General features: G+C 39.0%; 1 protein-coding gene across 2 annotated transcripts; it reads right to left on the bottom strand.

Annotated features, from left to right (window-relative positions):
* Nucleotides 1-1521: 1521 nt before the first annotated feature.
* Nucleotides 1522-23169, bottom strand: paqr6 (progestin and adipoQ receptor family member VI). 2 transcript variants are annotated; one of them, XM_016680952.1, is made up of 8 exons: nucleotides 22874-23169; nucleotides 13033-13298; nucleotides 10213-10340; nucleotides 9919-10124; nucleotides 7443-7569; nucleotides 6338-6434; nucleotides 5973-6117; nucleotides 1522-4104 (listed from the first exon to the last, which is right to left on the bottom strand). In XM_016680952.1, the coding sequence occupies exons 1-8, from the start codon at nucleotides 22932-22934 to the stop codon at nucleotides 3851-3853; spliced, it is 1284 nt and encodes a 427-aa protein (XP_016536438.1). In that variant the 5' UTR covers nucleotides 22935-23169; the 3' UTR covers nucleotides 1522-3850. The 2 variants fall into 2 exon arrangements, with proteins under 2 accessions (XP_016536438.1, XP_007570596.1); XM_007570534.2 differs by lacking the exon at nucleotides 22874-23169 and adding an exon at nucleotides 18151-18289.
* Between the last annotated feature and the right edge of the window lie 374 nt (nucleotides 23170-23543).

The raw sequence follows: 23543 nt of genomic DNA, 5'->3' as shown, positions 1-23543 counted from the left end.
TCTTCTAGTGTCTTACAAGCAGATTCAGGCCAGATAGGATTAGAACAGAGTGTAGTGTTTGTCCCTGGTCTCCTTAAGGGCTCCCTTTGTGGTTTCAGAATGAAGCTTTTTTAATAAGCACTCGAGGCTCCACCCTGGTTGGATGTGGAATATGGAGGATAATAAGAGCTGGAAATGAGGCCATTTTTAAAATGGAAGTCCTATTAGAGCTTTGCAGCAGGAAACTTTCCTTTTCAGTCCTTCACCTCATCTCATAATGTACGCACACAGAATATTGATTCCTCATAATAATTATTTCTTTTAGGATAATGGCAGAGCCAATTCATTGTGGCCCGTGTTCACAGCTAATAATAAACCACTCTGTGTGCTTTGCAGACCACCTTGTGAGTCTCACAGTAGGAAAAGAAAGGAAGCTAATGAATCAAAAGCACAGCGGACAAAACTGCACAACTTGATCAAGAAATCCACAAGCTTTTAAAAACCGTCCACTATTTTATTCTGCAGCCCTTTAATTCGTCTTCTAGGGTTCAATATTTGAAAAAAGGTTAAATAATTACCAAAAAAATCTGAATTTAAAGTTAAGTGCATTCAAATAAACAGATAAAATGCAACAACATAAAGAGCTTAAATAAAAAAGCTCACTGAATGATTCTAATTAAAAATATAAAAATAAACTAAAAGCGACTCCAGTGCTGCTTTTGTCAGGCAGAAACCCGGTTTTAATACTAAATATTTTGCTCCTAAACCCGATTTACCTGCAGAATAATCTTCGCCCTCTCCTTACTCTTCGCTGCTCGGCCTGGAGTGGAGCTTCTTGTTCTGCACTGCCCTCTGGTGGTCACACACACGAACTGCTCAGGCTCATTTCCGGTTGCTTGGATGATATTTGTCAATTTTCCATTGTTGTTTTATGTTTAATAAAACATAAACATAAAGCATGGATTTTATCAGCATGCTTCGCTGTTTGTAACACAGAACTCAAAGATGGTTCTCACCTTTTCTTCTGCAGGTGTCCTGACCAATCAGGAGGCTCCATCCCTGCAGACGCTCAGTCTGTCCTGGATGTTTTTCTTTACTCTGAATTTCAGAAGTAGCGTCTATTTCTGCCCTTCTTGTTCACAGCGTGATACAAATACACACACATTTGCACAAACACGCACGCAAACACACCTGCGCTGCAGTAGCTCTGCACCGGTGGCGCAGGATTTTTCAACTCAGTCCGCAGCTGAATTTATAAAAACTATGAAACCGGTTTGTTTTCAGGTACATAAAATGATTCCAGTGACAACAGCTACTTTTATAAAAGCCTTAATTTATTATTCATGTCTAATAAAACTAAGCGGCAAATTACAAATGGTACACAAAATGTAAATAAGTATTTATACCGTTTAAGAGCTCTCTGAATTTAAAAGAAAATAAAAATTGTGTAAAACACTTTTTTAAAAAAAGGCACCAATAGTTTTTCCCTCCACTAACCTCTAACATCATCATAATCTTCCTACTAACATTATGTTTCTGTTGCATATGATCCCAAAAAAATCCTTCAATACACAATATGTAAAAAAGAAAAAAAAAAGCCAAAAAGTGCAACCTGCATCACTCCGTCCACAGAGACTCAATGGAAAGACGTTACAGTGATACGGTCAAGTTGGATTTTCTCATCAAAATAATGCAGTTTGGAAGAAGTATATATACATATATATCTCGCTCTCTCTCTCTATATATATATATGTATAGATATACATGATGTTGAAGTTTTGACCCTTAAGTGTCTGAGGAAGAACAATGAGAGGAATGCCACAGAAAATCCCTGAAATCAACAGGATCAAACTGGGGAATGTTGCAACATGATAAATGCTGAGATGAGGAAAATCTGAGGTAAAATAATAAAAAATACATTCAGGGTAAAGAGTGCTCTTTAATCTGATGCTGCCACTCAAACCCAGCACAGTAACCCTGGCAATATACATATAATAAAAATAGAAGTGTGTGTGCACTTTGTGTTTTCTACTCACAATTTCCATCAGTTTCCACCTCAGCGTCCGACACGGACCTGGACTGCACCTCATTCCCTTTAAATCACCTACGGTTATCCCGCTGACCGAGTCGTTCCACTAAACATGACGAGTGTGTGAATGTGTGTGAGTGAGCGTGTGTTAGCAGCGTGGCATTTCTACCGGAGAAGAAACCTGTTTTATACGGATTTCAGCCCGTTTGTCAGTTAAAATGAGGAACAGAGAAAACCTTCATCTGCAGAATGAACCATCTGCAACATCCAGTTTCCAATTAACCGTCCTCTTCTGTTAGTCCTGCTGCCGGATCTACAGGCTGTTCAATTATTGTTGCTCATTTAGGTCAAAAACTTTTCCTCAAACAAGTGGGAAAAAAAAAAAATAAAAATTTTGAAATCGACTTTTTTTTTTAATGCCAGAATCTATCTTGCATTTTCTCTTCCAGATTTTTCAGCCACAAACAAAAATAGCAGCTTTATACCAGAATTCAGACGATCTGAAGCAAAAATGGTTCATTTGAGCAGCAATCATGATTCGTCATTATTTCTGACAAATATGTATGACATTTTATTTTATTCAGGCAGTAAAATAGCTTAATGTGATCTCTGCACACATAATGACCATATTAGATTAGATTTATTTTCTTTGATAAAATAAATATAGAAAAGTTGCAACAGAGTTTCAAAAAATGCATTTAAAAGCTTTTGATTTCTGCAAATCCATATTTCCCATCACTTTTAACCCATTACTCATCCAGACAGAAAATATTAAATGCACTGCTTTTCCACACAGACCAGGAATCCTGGGTCAAGCAAACTATTTTTAAATAAAAAATGTTGAGATGAAAAGTAGCTTCATGATCTGGATTTTTTTCCACTTGTTTTAGGATCATTAAGGTTGTAAAAATGAGCAGACAGAACATGATCCTTTTAAGATAAATGCAATAAACAGGAGAAAATATTGCTTCTTCATCACATTTTGCACTTAAATTAAAATTTCTTAAAAGAAATTATTTCAGTGATTAATGTAAACAAGAGTCAACTGGGTTGAGATTTATGAAGCATAAATGACCCGTTAAAGTTTTTGCTTCAGTGCAGTTCTACAAAAATGATCATGAATGGTAATGATTCTAAACAAACTCCACTTTGTCCATTTCTCTGAATCCCACCAACCTGTGTGAAACAAACGTTAAAGTTCTCTGAACATCAATAAGGTCAGAATGTAATTAGCATCAGTTTCCCGTAGGAAGCAGAGACGGACCGAGAGGCCGCTCCGCCGCTGCCATGGGAACGGAACGTTGTGAAAGTGGTACCTGTCTTTTAATCACCGCCACACTTTCTGCCCCCAGAAGCCCCTTCCAGGGCAGATTGTGTGGCTTATAATGAGGCAGGCAATCAGGAGAAATAAAAAAGAAAAAGGAAAAGAAACCGCACGGCTCTGAAAATCAATTCCCGTCAGCGAGGAGCGAAATCAATCTGTGGACTTTTAAGAGCTGCCGATCCAATCTGCATTATTTTACCGAGCCGCTGCGCTCGCAGAACAACCCGACCAACTGACATGTCCAGTTAGGAGGAATACTTTGGGCGCAATCTCAGAATTTCTTTCAATTTGAACCGAATGTTTCCAGTTTGAGGTTTAAAAACTTGCAGCAGGCGTCCTTCAACCCAGAGCCTTCCTCGACCCGAACATCAGGACGAGGCTTCAGAAACCGAATCTGGGTCTTCAGCCGCTGCGCAGACACAAGCACTTAAAACAACAGAGGGACTGTGAAACCAGCGCTACTGGGAAACCTTTCCTTTGGAAAGCCGATGAGTCCGCCGCGCTTTGGGAGCGCCTCCTCACTGCTCCCTGTGGGCGTGCTGCTGGGCGGAGCCAGGCCGGCTTTTCCACAGCAGCGGCGCGCTGAAGATGCCGATGACGGCCAGGTTGAGGGCGACGCTGACGGCGAGCGCCCCGATGGTCCCCAGGAAGGACGGCGTCGCCCCGTGGAGCTGGAGCCACGCCCTCCGTGACATCATGTCCGCGACCACGCCCTCCATCTGGAAGTGGGTTCCCACCACGGCGCTGATGTGGAACAGCTGGTGGCTGTGGCCTAAGCGAGCGAGCAGAGGAGTCCGTTAGCAGGTGACACCCGGCGGCTGAGGATCACAGGAAACTCTACATGTTGGCCAATCTTTCAAAGTAAAACCTCTAATCAAATCCCTGAAACTGAAGCGTTTCTATGGATTAAAGCAAAACTACTGATTTTTTTCATTTTTCCCAAAAAGGCATCATGTTACATAAAAACATTCTGCAGTAATTAAGTTTATAGCAGCAACTGGAAGCTCACACTGCAGAAATGACAAAATCTTACAAACCATGTCTAGTTTCTAGTTCAAATATCCTATTACACTTGAAAAACTAACTTATAAGTAACTTTTCAGCAAGATATGGGAGTTTTATTTAAGGCAATACTCTTTGAATATTTATTAAAAGTGACAGTTCTACTGGCAGATTATTTCACTTAATGTGAAAAATGTCCTATCCATCCATCCATCCATCCATTTTCTGAACACCCTTGTCCCTCAGTGGGGTCGGGAGGGGTGCTGGTGCCTATCTCCAGCTAACGTTCCGGGCAAGAGGCAGGGTACATCCTGGACAGGTCGCCAGTCTGTCGCAGTGAAAAATGTCCTATTAAAAGTAAAATAATCTGCCAGTAGAACTAGTACTTTAATCAAAATTAAGGAATTCACATAAAACAAGCTTCCATATGTTACTGAAAAGTTATTTGTAAGTTAGTTTTGTCTTATTTCAAGTATACAAAGATATGATTTTATTTGGGGTTTAATGAGTAACAAAATAGCAAAAATCATTGAAAATATTTTTCAAATGGCACCAAAAAATTTAATTTTCATCCTAATAAATAAATCACAAAAACAATCACAAAATCCTGGATTGACCGTTTGATCTGCTGATGCTTATTTTAATATTTGGTTTAACTTGTAAACAGACTTTGCTTTCTTGTCTATCATTTCTAACAATGAAACACAAACAGGAGAGCAAGGAAACAATCAGAGGAGTTTCCATGGCGTCCAATCCAAAGCCTCTGATGTGGATCCAGTATTGTTCAGGCTCAGATAAAAGAATATTATTTAACAGCTACACCCCGATTCAGGAGAAAAACAATTCACACCCTTTGACCTTTTTTTTTTACTTTTATCACAAACATCAGTTTATTTTATGAGGAGTTAACCCAGCCAGCATGCCTAGGTGGGACCCATGTGGGGACAAGGAGGGCAGACTATATGGGTCCCATATGGGTTTGTCCGCGGGTTCCACGATGGCCCCACATGGGTTTGCCCATGTGGGGCCACCCACTATAATTCAAAAATAATACAAATTTGACCTGTCCAGCACAGGTGACTGATGGAGACTTAATTTGTAATCAGGCTAAATTTATTACGGACATCATTTTCCAACAATGGAAAATGTTAAGTACAACACAAAGTATTCGTCTTTTTATAACCAAGCAAATGGAGCCACAATTATCCAGATTTTACTGCAAAGCCGACTTTGCTGCACCCAAATCAGCTTTTATTGAATGTATTAAACTAGGCTAAATTTAGTAAGCATTTTGAAAGAAACTGACCTAAATCATGTTTTTACTGCCAAAAACAAATTTGTCCATTTGAGCCCATGAAAAAAACTGAAAACAAGACGCCTTTCCTTTAATACAGTAAATCTGCAAAATCTCTTAATTTTGGATGTATATACGTTTTTTTTTGTTTTTTTAAATTATTTTTATGAAATTGACTCCATTTGTTGATTAAATTTTTTTTAACTTGTGGGGGAAAAAACTTCCTCTGGCTTTCTTTGAGCAAATCCTTCATAAAAGTAAATGTTTGGATCAGATTTCTGCAGCTCCCCCAGCATCACCACGAGTCAGACAGTTCAGGAGGCCAGCGGAGGATCTGGACGTACCGATGTAGTCGAAGCGCCCCGGGGCCAGCCTCTCTGGGAGGTGGGCGGTGAACAGGAAACAGGTGAGGAAGGCGAAGAGGAGGTGGTAACAGTGACTGGAAAGGGCGTCGCTCGGTGTGCCGCCACCCCAAAAGCAGATCAATGCCTGAGAATCACAGAACTCCATTGTTATTTAGATTGTTACTGCATTTCAGATTACATAACACAGATTAATTATCTACAGGATTAGTAGAATTACTACTGGCATGAATTTGCTTGTATTGAGTTAAAAAAGGAAGTCAGATCCTGGGTCAATGGGACAGAGTCTTATTAAACTAATGAGAGATTACATAATCGAAGGGATGTGTTCAAACTGAGGGACTCACCCTGTAAAACAGAGGAACAGTGTCGAAAATAAACGGCACAACAAACGCTCCGGTTCGTAACGCTTTACTTCTCTTTGGGAACTGCAGCTCCACAAATCTGAAAAAATGAAAAACAGGAAATGTTTCACGTTTCAGCGGCAGCTCGGGTTGTTCAGCAGCAGCGTTTATAATCTGGTTTCAGGGCTGCTGGCACTAAAAGAATTCAGTTCATTTGGGTTTCTATGGGGAGTTTAAGGGCCACGTGACGACCTTAATGCTCTTCCAGGTGCTTTCAGTTACAGGCAGAATGCAAACCCAATGAAACACACTGGAGCACTTCTCAAGCAAACTGGAGTCATGCTTTTCAAATTCAAACCCTGTTCCACCAGCACAGCTTTGCACAATCTACAACATTTTAAACACAAAAATAAAATACATCCCAGTGTAAATTGGGCCACATGAGGGCTGGCTGCTGTTGTGAAAACAATCTGATTGGCAAAGGCGTTTCCACACGTCTAGAACGAGTATCAGAGGACAAAAGTGATGGGGGACTATTCATACCAAAATGAATAAGAGCTAAAAGGGCCACGCTCATATTTACATGTTGTACGTGAGCAAAAAAGCAGGAAAACAGACATTTAAAACAGATTAACAGCCAATATCTAAGGAAAAAAAAGAAAAGATAATCTTTTGTCAGTTTTGAGGGAGTTTGTTTGAAAGCTAAGGAGTAAAGAAACACTGCAAAACACAAAATAAAGTATTTTAATCTAGTTTAGTAGTACAATTATTTTATTACACTTAAAATAAGGAAACTAACTCACATGTAACTTTTCAGCAAGATATCAGAGGTTTTAAGTTAAAAACTTTAATTTGATTTTAAAAAATGTACTGAGATTATTTCACTTAAAATGTTTTGTTGTAAATGAAATAGTAAAAGTTACTTCTATGTTTAGTTCTGAGGGAGTGTCTGATGACCTGGAGGATCTACAAGGTTAACTCCTGATAAGAAACAAAAATACATCCCAACCTGTTTAATTACCTTTCAGATAATTAAACATAAAAGTTCCTCCAGGTGCTGAACTGTAATTTCAGATGCAGCCATGCAGAAGAAATGGGAGATTGTTACCTGGAATAACAGGACATGCTGGTGCAGAACAGCGAGTTCCCGATGGCGATGAGAACGAAGTGCTGGTGAAGCCAACTGTTCACCCAGCAGTCTGGCATCACGTAGTAACCGTAGCTGATGGCACAACCTGCAGACAAACACACGAATGTTAACAGAGTCACAAAGTTTTCAGAGAATCACCTTAATGTTTGATCATTTTTATTCAGCTGTTTCTACTAAACATGTTGAGTTTCAATATTTGCATTTGGCTGAATTCAGACCATCATCTGTTTGTTTAATGTTGTAGATCTAACATGTTTTCTGTTCATTGTTGTTCCAGATTAAACCACTAGAGCCCCCCATAGCACAAAATATTTAATACCAGCTTGATGTTATTTATTTTGAATAAACATTTAAATTGTAATTAGAATGGGGTGCCATTTGTACAGTTACAGTAAAAAACTAAATATGAATAGCAAGCTAAATATTTGATACAAACTAAATATTTCACAACAATCTAAGTCTGCATGCTAATATTTAGCTCAGACTTATTTAATTTGGAGCTAAATATTTAACTTGCTAATAAGTGCTTTACATAACAAAAATACAAAGTCATAAAAGATACCATGCAGCCAACAGCTAAATGTTTAGCTTCTTAACATTTAGTTGGCTGAACAGTTAAAACAGTTAGAAAGCTAAATGTTTAACTTGATAACTAAAATGTTTAGTTTGCAAGCTACATAATTTGTTATCAAGCAAAATATTTAGTTCAGAGCTAAATATTTAGCTAGCAAGCTAATTGAATAGCTTGCTAGCTAGCAAGTGAAATATTTAGTTTGCTAATTAAATATTTAGTTTAAAACTGTGACATTTTTAAGTGAATGAATAACACGATGAATATATAACTTGAAAAATTAACCGCCCATTTTTTCCTCTTATGACAGGCTAAATGACACAAATTATTGCTGTTAATTTTTGACTGTAGCTTTACAGCATGCCATAGTTTAGTTGTAAAGGGATTATTTTGGTTCCATGCAGATTAAATTTTATGACTAAAAATTCAAAATAATGTTTTTGTAACAGTCTATTGTTTCTATGTTTATCTTTTGGGTTAGTTTTTCTGTCCTGCACTTTATTTAAAGAAAAAAAGTTTATGCACTAGTTTTATTATAAGGAAATCTCTGCACCAACAAGACTCCAGGCATAATGTTAATATATTCAGTGCTGAACCCCCTAAAGGCAGAAAATATGATCTGCTACTGTGAGCATGAACAGGGTCTGTCTGCATGAGTTCAACTGAGCAGAGAAAAATCAGCCGAACACTGAATGCTATCGAGTAAAGTCGGACATGTAAATCAGAGTAGCTGCAGCTCCAACACAAAGGGAAAGAAAAAGATTTGAATTTAACTGTTGAAAATTTGCAAGTCAAAAACATATTTATCTGTTAAACTTCCTCAGAAATGACCAGCCTGCTTCATCTCAAATAAGGTGACATTTGTCCTGAAGAACTTCAACATTCCTTAAACTGATGGACTTCTCAATAGTTCAAAGTGCTTCAGGGTTCCTGTACGAGGAAATTCTCGGCATCAGGAATGTTTTCATAACCTGCTCATCATGTTCTGAGTTTTTATCTGATAAAAAAGAACCTCTGGTCTATAGAGGTTTCTCAACAGTAAAGTCAAGAAGAGTTTAAATTCAGTCTCCAGGATTTTATTTATCAATTTAAGTGCGTTTCATGAACGATCGCTGATTTACTTGAAGATTAAACATGGGTTTGTCGGTTGAAGAGACGTTTTGAAGATGCTTCTGAGGATTTGTTGAGGATTTTATAGTTAAACTTAACAATTAATATAATCCAACGGTTTGCTATGATTAAAAATCTGCAGATAAAATGATAACTGATATTTTTTCCTTCAGAAATGGGTGAAACTATGTGGCTATTACACAGGCAGGAGCAGCAAAAATTAATGAGGTGGATTTGAAGTGTTTCCCAATGACCACTAGCTTCAGGACATGCTGCTGTGAAAAGTTACTCAGATACCGAGTCATTAGTCATGATAGTTGTGAGTCATACAGCAACGATCTTCAGTCAGAGGCCTCTTAAGAGTCGCTGCAGGACTGATTGCTACCAAACATGTTTTTTCTGCCTGCAGCATTACCATCAACAACAACTCTTTAAACATATTTGTATGAGTTAGACTTAGTTTTCCCCTGGGATAAATAAAGTATGTTTGAAGTGAATTAGAAATGTGAAGCGTATAGTTGATGTTTTTTTTACTATACTTAATGCTCAGACAGTTCTATATGTGGTAAAGTGCTACTAGCATTTTAATGTTTGCATCTAAAATCTGAAAAATTTACAGAAAAAATTGATCTTAGTAGATATCAACTGTGACATTTTACTTTCAAATTACAGATGAAAAAACCACAAAGGTGTAAGATTTAAAATAAAAACAGTAGCGAGATATTTCTGTAAGCAGCATCTGAGGCGTCTTACCCAGACTGTAGAGGCTGAGGGCTCCGTAGTCAAAGAAGTAGCAGATGTGGCGGGACTCTGCGGACATGGAGCTGAAGGTGTGGGCACAGCTGGAGGTGAACGGGTAAATACAGATGAGCAGCATGTAGACCAGCAGCGGCCAGGTGTAGCTGTCGTTCAGGAAGTTCATGGTGGAGCACAGAGCCAAGAAGCGCCACATGAAGTACCTGCAGCGAACGGTTTCAAAAACCAGATCATCACCATAAAAATAAAAAGATGGTGGATATAAACTTGGTCTGAAGCGTTTCCACCTACCATGTGGGCAGGAAGTGGGTCCATATGTTGATGGTTTCGTTGTTCATCTGGAAGCTGCTGAGGACGCAGTCCATGGCGGAGCTCTGAGGGTGACGGTAACCGGAGATGATGCTGTCCTCCCTGAACACCTGAGGGCCCAACAGACGATCGCCTCAACTTTTAATCATCACTTCTTTACGATTTCTGACAGGGACGCACCGATCCGCTTTCAGTACCTGAGGTTTATTATCGGCAGATACCAATCCGATACAGAAAAAGGGGCTGAATAGATTTAAAATGTTTCGTTTTTTAAAACACAGAAATAAATTTACTTAATTAAAAATGTACTTGATAATTCGGCACCAGTACAGCACACTTAAATACACCACTAGCTTCACAAGCTTGGTCAAACACGTAAAAACACAGTAACTTTAAACTGTTCAGTCAGTGCAGTTGGTAAAACACCCAATGTAAAATAAATAATAAACTGAAAATACACAGCAAACCTTCTTCCAAATGGTTGAGAAAGTGCAATTAGTAATTCTAAATATAATGTAAAATAAATAATAAAGCATGATGCTGCTCAGAAGGAAAAGCATAGAATTAGACTCAATAGATCCGTCTTTATGGATTGGGAACATTGACACCAGTTCTTTTTTCAATATCTGGATTGATGCATTTGTAATTTCTGAAGGATTTTTTAGGATTTCTTTTGACTTCAGCTGCTCCTCTTTTTCAGTCCAGTCCTTCTACAAAGGCAACGCGTGTGTGTGTCTGTGTGTCTGTGTGTCTGTGTGTCTGTGTGCCTGCCACCAAACAAATGCAGAAGAAAAGCAAATTGTATCAACCTAATCGGTGCAATTTCAATCAAAACAACTTTGGGAGATTACAAAAACTAATCAGCTTCCCAGCAACACAGGAAAGATAAGTCAGAACTTTTGGACAGAACTGTGCACAAATAAAAGAAAAAAGAAAAATTGTTACCCAGACAGCTTCAAACCTGTAAGGAATGTTTTCTTTCAGGTCTGCTCAGTAGCTACTTTCTCCTAAAAAATAAATATGTTTTATGCCAACAGGTAAATTGTTTCAGCCACTTTCTTCACCCAAGTTTCTGTGATTATAGACTCTCCAGTTGAGAAATGTGTCTAGAAAGAAAAGCGAGCCGTTACCCAGGTGTCGGGTTATTAAAAGTAAAAACAAAATGCCTCAGCTGGTCACTACTGCAGATTAGATGCAGCTTGCTTTACAAAAACATCTCAGCGATACAGTGTCCTCTGACAAAGTGCTGAAATCATCTGTTTGGTTTAAAATGTCTAACTGGATCTAACTGTACTCAGAGAGAAGATGTGAACATAAACACAGATGGGAGTTCTGTAAATATTTAGCAGCAGTGATGAATTATCAATGCTTCAGTTACAAAAGGACTCAGTTTTATCAAATAAAAATAGGACTTATTCTTTTCCTTTTTATCTTAAATCATCACTATCAGCTGGGTTTGCAGTGAAGGTAATTCTGCTTCTGGCGCTTCAGCAACACTTGGTGATAATCTGCTTATTGAGAAGAAAATTAATTTAACCTGGAGAATAACTTTTAATATGAATGGCAGTTTCTCAGAGCTCATGACGCTGAGCTCATCCTGCAGATTAGAAGCAGTTAAAATGTTGAAGAGAATCTCGTTTGTTGACATTCATGGCTTTGCATTACTGGAATTTCTGATGCAAAAACTCCTCCAAACTCTATTTGGGTTGCAAAGATAAGGTCCGTGCAGCGGCCGGTCAGACACTAGAACTGAAACTGGAGCGCCAACCCCGATGAAAAACTGCCTGCACATTAATCTGCAGGGAGGAAGATGATGTCAGCAGAAGTTCTCAGCTGAGACGTAGTCGTATCAGAATTAAAGTGACAACGTAAGGGGAAAACCACCTTCGAACCAAACAGTTCCTGGTTTTCTCTAAATGTTCTGGGAACAAACAACTTTATGTAAAGCAGAGCTTCAGAAACTAGTTTTTAATCTGGAAGTCGTTCTTGAACCAATAAGAATCTTCTTCAGTCCAATTAAAATTCAAAAATACTTTGAGCCCTGTGACCAAAAAGATACTCAATTGATCCCAACGTTTACACTCACATTTGAAAATGGCTGCAAACAGATTCACAACTATGCAACCATATATATTTGAAAAACATTAGTAGAGCCTCCTGCACAAACAAGAATGCAGCAAGTGGTTTCTGGATGGTAAGACAACAACGAAACACTTGTATTTGCCAGCAGCCATTGTACAGCGGTAAAACCAGCTGACCAAACATGCAGGAGTTCCACTGGGGTTGCTGGGTAACGGGCTAGACTTCGCCGGGGTTGCTAAGTAACAGGCTAGGTAACGGGGTTGCTAGGTGAAGCGCAGATGCTGACTGTGACTTTACATATTGGAGGTTTTTGAAACGGCTCATATTCCAAACACAAAAAAAACATGAACTTGCTGCCAAAAACTGTCTTGGTGGTTTTTTTTTCTTTTTTTCTTAAGTGCTTGTGCTGTTTTTGGAAGTGGTAGAAACTCAAATGGAACTAGAAAAATGTTTTTTTAAAAAGTGACTTTTGGATAATGTGTCTCTTAAATATGAGCCTGATTCCCTAGTTCATCACAGAAACATGATTAATAGATGTTTTAGAGGTTTTGACCATAACTGTGGTGTCATTGTTTGAATTACTTTGGTTTATGTGATTGATTCAGTTTTGTGCTTGAGTTGCATGACGTTTCCTGACAGTCAGGAGTAACTAGGAATTTTTTTTTGTTTTTTTTTTCCCGGTGCAGGATAAGAAAGATAAGAAAGACTCCTGACTCTTACCATGGGAACCTGATGGATGTCGAAGAGTTGGGGGAGTTTTAAGTTCAGCAGGTCTGTTGGCAGCCTGATGGCCCCCCTGCCCCGCTGACACACCTCCCTGAGCCTGGCACGCCCCCGGCGGCAGAACAACAACCAGACTGGATAGTCAAACACTGGGATTCTGCTGCCCCGCTCCTGGCTACCGGGCTCCCATCTCAAGCAGCGGCCCCAGCCCTGGCTCCACCCGACGGCGCTGCTGGCCCCGATCCCCCTCCACACGGGAAACACTGTAGGATACAATGAACACAGAAAGAATCAAAGCCGGTTTTCCTCCCAAACACAGTCAGGTTGGTTTTGATCCTCCCTGAGGTAAATGGGAGCCAACAGAAACAAATCTTCCTCATTCTCCAAGCTGCACAGCTTCTCTCCAGCATTCAAGTTCATGTGACAGAGTCCTTCAGAGAGACATGTTTGTTGACTGCAGCAGAACAATCTCTTTTTGTAGCTGCTCTCCAGACCCTCCCTCCCACACACCGATGGGAAGAATGAGCGGCTCTGTCGAACAGGACTCGCCGGTGATCAGACGCAGAGCGTGCAGCAACATGTTTACGAGGAGCATTCCTTAAACGCCTTCAGAGATGAGCTTGGGTCTCAGACGAGCTTTGCTGTCTGACTGATGCACAAAGCTTCCCTAACAGACTTATCACCAAACAGCAACACGCACGGTTTTTATGATTGGTTTATGCACTAAAAATAATAATTATTATTATTATGTGCCCAATAAAATGGTCTTCAAAATGTACAAATCTAAGCAGGAATTTATCTACAAGTAAAAAAGCTTTTGATTATAGCCCTATTTATTGTAGTAAAGGATAAATCATCATCACTTAATAGTAATTAAATGATAGTTTAATCAACATTTAATTAAATGAATAAATTCCATTAAATTAATTGGAATCCATCGTTATGATAAATTCCGATTAATGATGTTTAAAACTCTCTAAAATTGTCCTTATTGTTGACAGTTTTATTCTTCTGCCCACTGTTTGTCCAATAAAAACAAATAAATCTGAAAGTATAATTACATTGAGTAGTTTTAATGATATAAATCACTTCTTCTCGTTACTCATGTCCTAAAGAAGCGCATTAAAAATGGGAAAGTTATTAAAGAGCGTCATTTGTGTTTGGGGGTATATAACTGCTGTGACACACAGTCACAGTAACAGTTACCTAAAAATGATGCAATAAGTGACTCTGTTACTTTTACTGGGACGATGGTAAAATATTGGGATAAAACTTTACGTCCATATCACAGATCAGCTGCTTTTTATTATTCGTTATAACTGCAGAAACTTTAACATAGCAAAAAAAAAAAAAAGAAAAACACGAGACATCTTATTTCAAATTATTCACAATTAAAACTGACAGCAAAACCAAAAGTAAAATGTTTAAATGGGAACACTGGTTGGTGTTGACCCGACCAGAACCCACTCTGAATAAACCTGCTGAACCGTCAGAGTGTGTGTCCTCAGACTCGCAGGATAAAACATTTCCTCAAACTCTGAAGTTCCTGCCTCACTGGGGTCCCCTGGACCTCGGAGCCCCTGGCTGTCTGCAGAACCCCATCTGCAGGATCTGGCCTACTAACAGGGACAAAGTGAGCTTTGTGGCCTGAAGCCTTCAGAGGCCAGACAATGGCTGCAACACTCTGAACGGGATGGAAATGAGGCAACACACACGCGCGCACACACACACACAAACAAATCCTGAGTTCTTCATAGTATCCATTAGAGCCTGAGGTAATAATTAAAGGAAGGAGTCTGACCTCTGGACTGGCATCAAGGACAATAGATTTATACTGCCAAGTTTGAAGATGCCGTCTTTGTTTTTGATTATATTTAAATATCCAAAGATAATTGGAGGATATCTAGAAGCTTAGAAGTAAAAAACAAAAAAAACAACAAAAAAAATCTTTATTCTATCAGAAAACACTCTGACACCATGACCTCCACTGATCGAGAAAAAAAAAAAAACTATCATATAAATAATTATTTATTAGTTTTAAATATCTGAAATACTGATAAACTGGTGGCCTGGTCTTTTCTGTTTATCCAGTTTTCTGTTTTTAAGCAGTGATGAGGAACAATGGAGAAACCTGAAACAAGTCACTCAACATGTTGTTGCTAGGTAACCAAAGAGCAAGTTGATGCTACCAGCCTTGCTAAGCTAGCTGTGAGAGGTTGAGCAGCTAAACTTTTTCCTCTGCCTACATTTCCCAGAATGCCGTTCGGTTCTGAATCAGACTTCAGTGAATATTCTTAAATATTCTATCAGATGCATTACCTATTGATATTGATCAAGTGTCTACCACAATATATACTGTTGCTGATTTACCGTCCAGCCCTAGTTAAACCTAAACTAAATTATTCTAATCATTTTTAAGCCTTTTTCAAACCTTCACACAACCCACAAAAAGAGGTTCTAACCAGTCTACGAGAAAATCTGATTTAACATTTCTCATCTCTAAAATAAACTGAATTCTATGCAAAAAAAAAACAAAAATAAATGTACTTTTCTGTCAAAACAGGTGATATTTCATGCTAAAGAGGTTAAATTAACTCAGATAATCTATCATGTGCATCTCAAAGTTGCACATCTTGAGTAAAACAATAATACATTTTCTTTTGTTCGTCTGACCTCCATCTGAGACCCGCCGCCTCCCCTGCTCATGATCTCATCATGTGACCTCCTTCAATGAACGTCTTTATGGGTCTGAATCTGGCAAAGAGATGTGTCTGCAGAGAGCATGCTGCCCACACGCACACACGCACACACGCACACACGCACACACGCACACGCTCTGCCAGGACAACTCCCTCGTCTCGATCTGTGGGCTGAAGTTTGGAAAATTCCACCGTTCTGCTGGAACACGTCCAGTCTGGAGCAGAACGATTACCGCGTGTGGAGCTCAGTAACCTCACCTCGTTAAATTAACCCCATCAGGAGCTTGTTTCCACATGCTGTAGTCACCTGTCAGATTGCACACACTGACCTGTTTGTTTCCCAGCAGGGAAGTAGAAGAAACAGAAAAAAACAACTCTAAACAACAACAAAAACAACATTTGATTGTCAAGCCGGGCACAAAGTTTCCATGTTGGATTTTTCTTATTCAAGTATTGCCTGAAAACAACCTTATAAAATGTTTTCCTAAAGACTAAATTGTCATAATCTCTCCTAGGAACTCTTTACCTCAGAGGGCCGATTTCAAGAAAAATTAAAGTGACTTTCATTTCTGTTTTACTTTAAACAAAAAAACAAAACTTCCAATTTTTTAACGACAACGCCGGGCCAAAAAATAAAGGTCACACACACTAATAGTTCAGAAGGTTAAACTGTGTAACCAGGTGATTGGCAGAACTGAATGCTAATTATCGCATTCAGGTAGAAAGAGAAGTCCTAAGGAGGACAGAGCTAATGTGGTTCAAACATTTTACACCAAATCACATCATAAAAAGCTTCTGTGCGACACAAAAGTAGTCATTTCATATTAGAATGCAAAAAATGGTCAGTTTCATTAACTAAATGTTGCTTTGGGAGGAGACAACCCATTTTTATGTTCTTCCATTTTTAGCCAGAAAACAAAAATACAATCTGAGTAAAAATGTTAAAAAATGTTTGAATTTAACAAAGTTTAGTAAATCAATTTAATGCAGAACAACTGGATGAGTAGTTTTCTACTGACTTTGAATTAAAAAAAGGAAAGCAAAATGTATGATTATTAAAAGGTGAAAAAGTTGTCAAAAAGATAAAAAGGATGTAGTTTTGTTTCATTTTATGTGGACATAATGTGGAAAAAATAGCAGATTATTAATAGACATTAATTTTGAATTCAACACATTACTACCCTTCATCTACTTTTTACTAAACTCAACACAAACATTATTAAAGAATAATGTGTTTGCTGATGCATTTACAGACCAGAAAAGCTTGATTTTTTTGGCACAGATTGCACCATCAGTGTTTTACGAGTTTTACACAACCTGAAGGATAAAAGAGACTCATTTACACCAGGTAAGATGGTGAACTTTTCTTAACAAGTACAGTCTTCATAACACCATCAGCTCATAGCCCTGACAAAGTGAAAATTTGTCGTTTTACACTTAAAATGACCAGCATTGAAAGCATCTAATCAAACATTTGAATCTGAACAGATGAGGAAAAATAAATCACCAGTAAACCCTGAATCCTGACTACTTGAGACGACCTTTTTGACACACCGTTGGACATGTTCACAAGCATGGCAGCAGGTCATGAGATGACTTTTTCATCTTCTGTTCCCTTTGCTTACTCAGGCTGAAGTCATGTAGGAGTATTCCCCCACTGCTGCTCCTTCCTGTTCACCACCTTCCTGCAAACCGTCAGCGTCTCATGTGAAGCACTATAATGTTATGTAACAGCACCAGCTATTCTGGAAAGATGAGTTCATCTTTGAGACCAGCGAGTTTTAAAATCAAAAATATATTTTTCAGCCGAATCGGACACCAAATCTGTGTTTTTGTTTCATTTAAGGCATTTATGAACACTTTGAATGATGTAATAAGGGAGTCAGTAAGTCCCGAGAACAGGGTGTCAAAAAGAAACAAGTCTCTGCTTATTGCTCAACATCCATGAAGTCACAGTTTTAAACAAACACTCAGCTGGAAAAGTTCAACAGATTTAACAGCTCCAGCAAAAACAAAGCTCTTTGTCTTCATATGGAAGAGATGCTACTGCAGTTTAATTTGGTAATTTAAACACGTTAGTGCTTTAAATTTAGAGTTCTGTATAACTTTTTTAAAAAGTCCTTAGAAATTTAGTTTTCCAACACTAATGTCCAAAACCTCTAACATTATGGAAAAATACAAGCTGGAAAGAGTTTCCACGCAGCTCAAACTAAGTTGTCTCAGCCCAGTTAAATGTGTTTATCGCTTTCTTTCCCTTCCCACTTAGTAAACTGTAATTTAAAGGAATTTGGGCGGAAAAACAGGGGCGACTCTGTAGCGCAACAAACTACCAGAGATTTGACAACTGGAAAACTTAAACTATAAGGAAGTTAATTAAAAACCTCTTAAGCTTTTTTTTAAAGGTGAACCGACTTACCGCGGCGTTTCTCCTCCATTCTGGGGTTGACAGAGCCTTCCTCCCACTAACAGACAGCTGGGCTGGGCTGGGCTGGGCTGGGCTGGGTGTCCTCCGCTCTCCGCGTCTCCGTTTAATTGTGTAAGGCCCGAACATCCACAGCTGCTTTTCTTTTGTCTCTTGTCCCAGCCCAGCCAATAGGAAGCGCCGTACGGTGCTCACGTGGATCTCCGCAGGAACAACAACAAGAGCCATGTGTTCCAGTAGCGATGGGAATTCCAGCTCTCTTCCAAGATCCACAACTTTCGGCTTGTTTGCGACTCGAAAAGAGCCGGTTCTTTCCGCTCCTGAACGGTTATTCAGGTAGCGCAATCAGTTGCTGTCTCGAGTTTGGTCCGCCATGTCTCTTCTGTCGAGATTAGTCCAGATTGTTTGAGGAACTTGTTCCTAAATATCCTCCTATCTTGTCAACTTTTTAATTTTTTATTGACTTAAAAATCACCTTCCAGTTAGCACCTCAACGTTTTAAAAACAGTTTAATAATGTGATCAAGTTTTACTCCGAGTTTTTAGTTGAACTGATTTACAGAAAGGTCCTAAGAATGGAATTGTGAATGGGAAAGTTTCTAAACATCGATCTCAAAGTGCCGTTAAAAGCCTTCAGCTGATCCCATCGCTGCAGCAAGAGTTCTGACTAAAATTGAAAAGAGAGATCATTTTCCCCTGTTTTAGCTTCCCTTCTTTGATTCCCTTGATGACGCAGTTAAACTGGTTTGGGTTATCCTGAGCTATCTCTGTAGTTATGCTGCCATAGGCTTAGGCTACTGGAGGATAAACTGACCACTTTTTCTCACTTTCTTCTTATACTACTCTTCATTTTGCATTACTTAGCTTTTCTGTTTTCTCTGTTATTTTTCTCTCCATAGAAGCTGCACCTGGTTTGGCATTTTGTTAGCTCTGATACCTTCTTTGGAGGAGGGAATTAAACCAACTGCCTCTCCTGTCATTAACTTTTGACTTTGATGAACATAGAAAATAATCTTGTTATGCTTCTTTTGTGTGTATCTGCATTGTCTTCTCAAACCCTTTGGTTGCTGGTGGCAGATGACTGCTCGTACTGAGCCAGGTTCTGGTTCTGCTGGAGGTTTCTTCCTATGTAAAGGGGAGTTTTTCCGCTCCATACATGCTCAGAATGAGAGTTTGGTGTAAAGTCAATAACACAGTGCAAGCAATTTTCTGCTGTCGCCAAGAAAAGTGAATGACTGGATGCAACCTGCTGAGTTTCCTTAGATAGAAACTTTTTAAAACTACTTTGAATAATTACAACATTTGTTGTGTATTGGCGCTACATGAATAAAAATGAATGTAATATTAGGACTTTATTGTCATAGTTTTCTGACTTCATTCTCATAATATGAAAAAAAAACATTTCTTAGTCTGTCCCTAATACATAATGTCGTATATCAATAAAAAAAATGCAAATAAAAGAAATGTATAAAGAACGTTTTCTCTAACTTGTAAACCACTGAGCTGTACATTGTGAAGCTAATCTGGTGGAGACATTTTCCCAGACACAAAGATGGACTCTCTAACCAGTTAATAACCTGGAAGCTGGTTCTGAAAGACAGCCGTTCATTTTAACATGCACCTCTAAAAGTAACACCTCTTTTCAAATAACCTGTTCTCCTTTTCTCATTAGGATGGCATGCAGAAGGCAGAGCGAGTGCTGCTCTGATCGAGAAGAATATAACTCAATAAGTCATTTCAGTGATCAGTTCTGCAAATGGGGATATAAAAGAAATTAAAACAAATGTCTCTTTGGACAAGCTATTGTCCACTGTCTCTCTGGATGTTTTCAGTTACTGGGAACAACAATCAGTTTTTAGAGAAAAACACAGCAGTCATTCAGAGAGTACTGCTATGATACAATGATTTAATATGAATAAAAAATAAAGTTTTTCATGGTTAACTCAAATTAAAATCCTAAATTCTTGTACATTATTGCATCACAGAGCACCAAACAATCAGTTTCTTTGTGATGAGTTTACAGAGGTGACAGGTCAAATTCCTCCAGCTGGACAATCACAATATGAGCATTTCATATCAGTCAATATTGATAATTATTGATTCCTCTTTATCTGAATCTGAATTCGACCATAGAACTAGAATTTTCATGAGCAGATGTGGATGGAACCAATCTGTTTTGTAATGTGTCTTGAGATTAGAGGACGTAAACAGCTACAATTTAACTGAACTTTCATTGTCTGACATTTTCTTGTCTCACTCTGAGCGTTCAGATTAAACCTGAGGGACGCTCCTTTTGTCCAGAGAGGACATCCTGTTTGATTCTCTGCTGCGTAAACTTCCAGCTCTCACTCCCCTTAGTATATTTCTGAAGTCTTGTTTGAGTTCATGTCTTTGTTTCAGAAGGAAAAACTGTTATTTTTGCCTCACTTCTTCAAATTAAGCTTGGATAGTTGTATGTGTTTCCTTTATTCATTTAAAATTGTAATGTAAAAACCCGCAGACAGTAAAGCTGCAGAACACACCACACATGTTGGATAAACAGAAAAGAATGATAAAAGTTTAAATGAATCACAAAAGAATAAGTTTGCACATTTTCCTTCATTATTAAAAACCCAACACATTAACTCGACTACGACGTGGCCTACTTTTACACCAGACTTTCTCAGTGGTTTAGTAGTAATCTTATTATTGATTTTTTTCTATGTTTTACCTAATTATTTCATTGTTATACTGCATGAATGTCCCTTTTCATGAAAGGAAGGTTTGTGAAAGAAATTCATGAGGAAAACTCAATTAAATTTGCAGGTCTTATAGTAAAGCTTTGTCAAAGTAAAATAAAAGTGTTCATAGATTTGATTTGATCTGACTTAAAATTACAGAAATTGAACCAACATGATGTTTAGAGAAAAATGAAATGTTGTATAAATATTTATGCAGTCTCTGATCTTTACCATAATCTGTCCAGGAGGTGCCTGATCTGCAGCTGCTAGTAACTTATGTTGTCCAGTAGTTGATATTTGATCGTTTCTGTCTGTGTTTAATCCTGCCTCACTCCAAAATAAAACAGTTAACAGAGATGCAGATGACCACTTAAAGTCGCTGCATTTCCATTACAGATGTGCTCACAGCTTTGTCAATATTCTGCTAATGTTGAAAAAACAAAATTTCGCAATTGCAATGTTTCCACTACATAAGAATCGTAATTAAAATCACATGTGAATAAGTTTGTTCACATGACAAGTCATTAAAAACATGCCGTGCCTCAAACCACTTCCTGTCTTCCTCTTTGTGGTTTGTGGCAGTAGTAACATCTGGTTGTTGGTCATGTGACTGGTGTGATGCAAAAAGGTGTTGCAAAATACATTTACTTTAATACAGCCAAAAAAAAAGCAAAAAAAAAAACACCTCGATTGGTTTGTTTCCATTAATTAGTTTTTGAATTGTGCAGCTACTAAGACAGGTTCTGGTTCTGCTGGAGGTTTCTCCCTGTTAAAGGGGAGTTTTCCTTTCCTCTGTCGCCATATGCTTGTTCTGTGAGAAGTACTGTTGTAAAGTTAACTCCTTGAAAACAACAATCCGCTGTCACAATGCTAGGAATAATTGCAGCAATCAGCTTCAAACTGTTTATCAAAAGTTTGATAGAAGCTAAAACCTCAAAGTTCCAGCAGAGCAACATTAAACAGCCAGAGCTACAAAATGCAAAATGCTGCAAGTGTAGACCAAAATCAAATGACAAGTCTGCAGTAAATTGGTGTTTGCAGATAATCTGGATTGAATTTCTTTGTTCAATCCAGATTAGATCTTTCAGCCTACTTCAGACATGTTATGTCTTAAGGGCCTTTTTCCCTTTAACAAATTGAATCAACATCTTAAACTACCATTTTGTATCTATTAAGCTAGTTTTTTTTTTTTTTTTTTTTTTGTCTTTGCTAACACTTGATCAAAAATATAGTCAAGTGCGAAAAATGTGGTAAAAATACAAAATTAAGAAATCTGCCAAGATAAACTTTCACGACGTTACATAAAAATGTTTGTTCGGCTTATTTTTTAAGACTATAACTGGTTAGTAAAAGCCTAATCAAACAATGTCCAACTGTAGCGTTAAAGAGAGAAACCAAATCAGCTGGACTTATTGTTCTGAGGCAGAAGCTGGTTGCGTAAACAAATCCTAAACTAGGAGGCGCAGCGCAAAGAGTGCGCCAAACTGTTTTCTATAGTTCTTTCCTGTTCTGACACAAACTCGCTTCGGGGGTGAAGATAAAGCTGCGGGGGCCTGAGTGGGAGAACAGGGGAGTGAATTCCCTGTAACATTACACAGTTCTTCGAAAGATAACAGTAGAGAGCGGCTCGGCTGCCGAACCGGGATCAGAACTCAGAAGTCTGGTCCGATCTGTCACTTTTCTGTGTCCGAACTGTTCATCCGAGCGCACAGAGGGGAGGGTAGATTTTCTGATCTAAAAGTCTTCCCTTCATCCAAAGCAGCCCAACCCATTCCACTCTTCTCCTGTCTTCCCCCCGATCATTCCTGCTGCAAATGAAACATCACTGGATCCCCAAATGCCCGGATCCCACCTCCCTGCGCTGGGAATCTTCTTCCATTGGATGCGGGGGGAAATGGAAGCTTGTTTTTTTTTTTCTCGATCAGGCGCAGAAAAGTTTCTACATTTTCTACAAACAATGAGTTAAGACAGAAAACTAAAAACAGAGAAGTCACTTACGCATGAACTCCAAGCAGGCGAGACATTTCCCGAGCGCCAGCACCGACCCCTGCGTGGACATTTCTCAGGCGGAAAACGGGCTGTCCCCGGCCGGGTTGTAATTCTAATAATTTCTCATCCCGTCCCAGTGGCAGCAGCAGCCGAGTCCGGTCCGTCCACACCAAAAGTCCCGGCAGACCCGCGGCCCCCAAAAGCTGGGTCACTGAGGCTTCCCAACCCACTTACCCAGCAAAAACAAAAAAAGAAAAAAAAACAAAACAAAAAACTCCCAAACTGGGCCAGCAGCACCGGTGCCAGCCGTCTTCTGTGTCTCTGCTGCCTGTCAGGGGACTGGTTATTTATTCTGTGTGCTCGGTCAGCGCTGGGCACCGGGCCTGCAGAGGGACAGAGGGGCGCTCAATGAGGGGCAGCGGGGAGAAAAGAAAGGCAGGAATGGCACAGAGAGACCCAGATTCAGAGAAAGGAGGAAAGGGGCCCTTGGGAGAATTTACACGAGGAGCTCACGTTAACTGGAGGAATGTCAGAGCTGCGCTCAGTCTTTACTCTGGAAACTGCTCAGTCTGCTGGAAAATCTGTATTCCAGCCCCAACTTTCCCTTATTCCTCCAACGCAGGAGGAATGGATATTGATCATTTTGGAATAACTTTGCATTAACAGATGTTTTTGGTTT

The sequence above is a fragment of the Poecilia formosa genome, unplaced genomic scaffold (genome assembly GCF_000485575.1).
Source record: "Poecilia formosa unplaced genomic scaffold, Poecilia_formosa-5.1.2 Scaffold263, whole genome shotgun sequence".
Lineage (NCBI taxonomy): Eukaryota > Metazoa > Chordata > Actinopteri > Cyprinodontiformes > Poeciliidae > Poecilia > Poecilia formosa.
The sequence above is the reverse complement of the archived record's forward strand: the minus strand, read 5'-3'. Positions and strand labels throughout refer to the sequence as shown.

Excerpts from the sequence above, each read along its gene's own strand:
- paqr6 (XM_016680952.1), bottom strand. The coding sequence starts at position 22,934 with ATGTCCACGCAGGGGTCGGTGCTGGCGCTCGGGAAATGTCTCGCCTGC. Across the intron at positions 13,299-22,873 it reads CGCCTGCTTGGAGTTCATGC|TGTTTCCCGTGTGGAGGGGG; the intron begins GTAAGTGACTTC and ends TGTATCCTACAG. Across the intron at positions 4,105-5,972 it reads GGGGCGCTTCGACTACATCG|GCCACAGCCACCAGCTGTTC; the intron begins GTACGTCCAGAT and ends TCGCTCGCTTAG.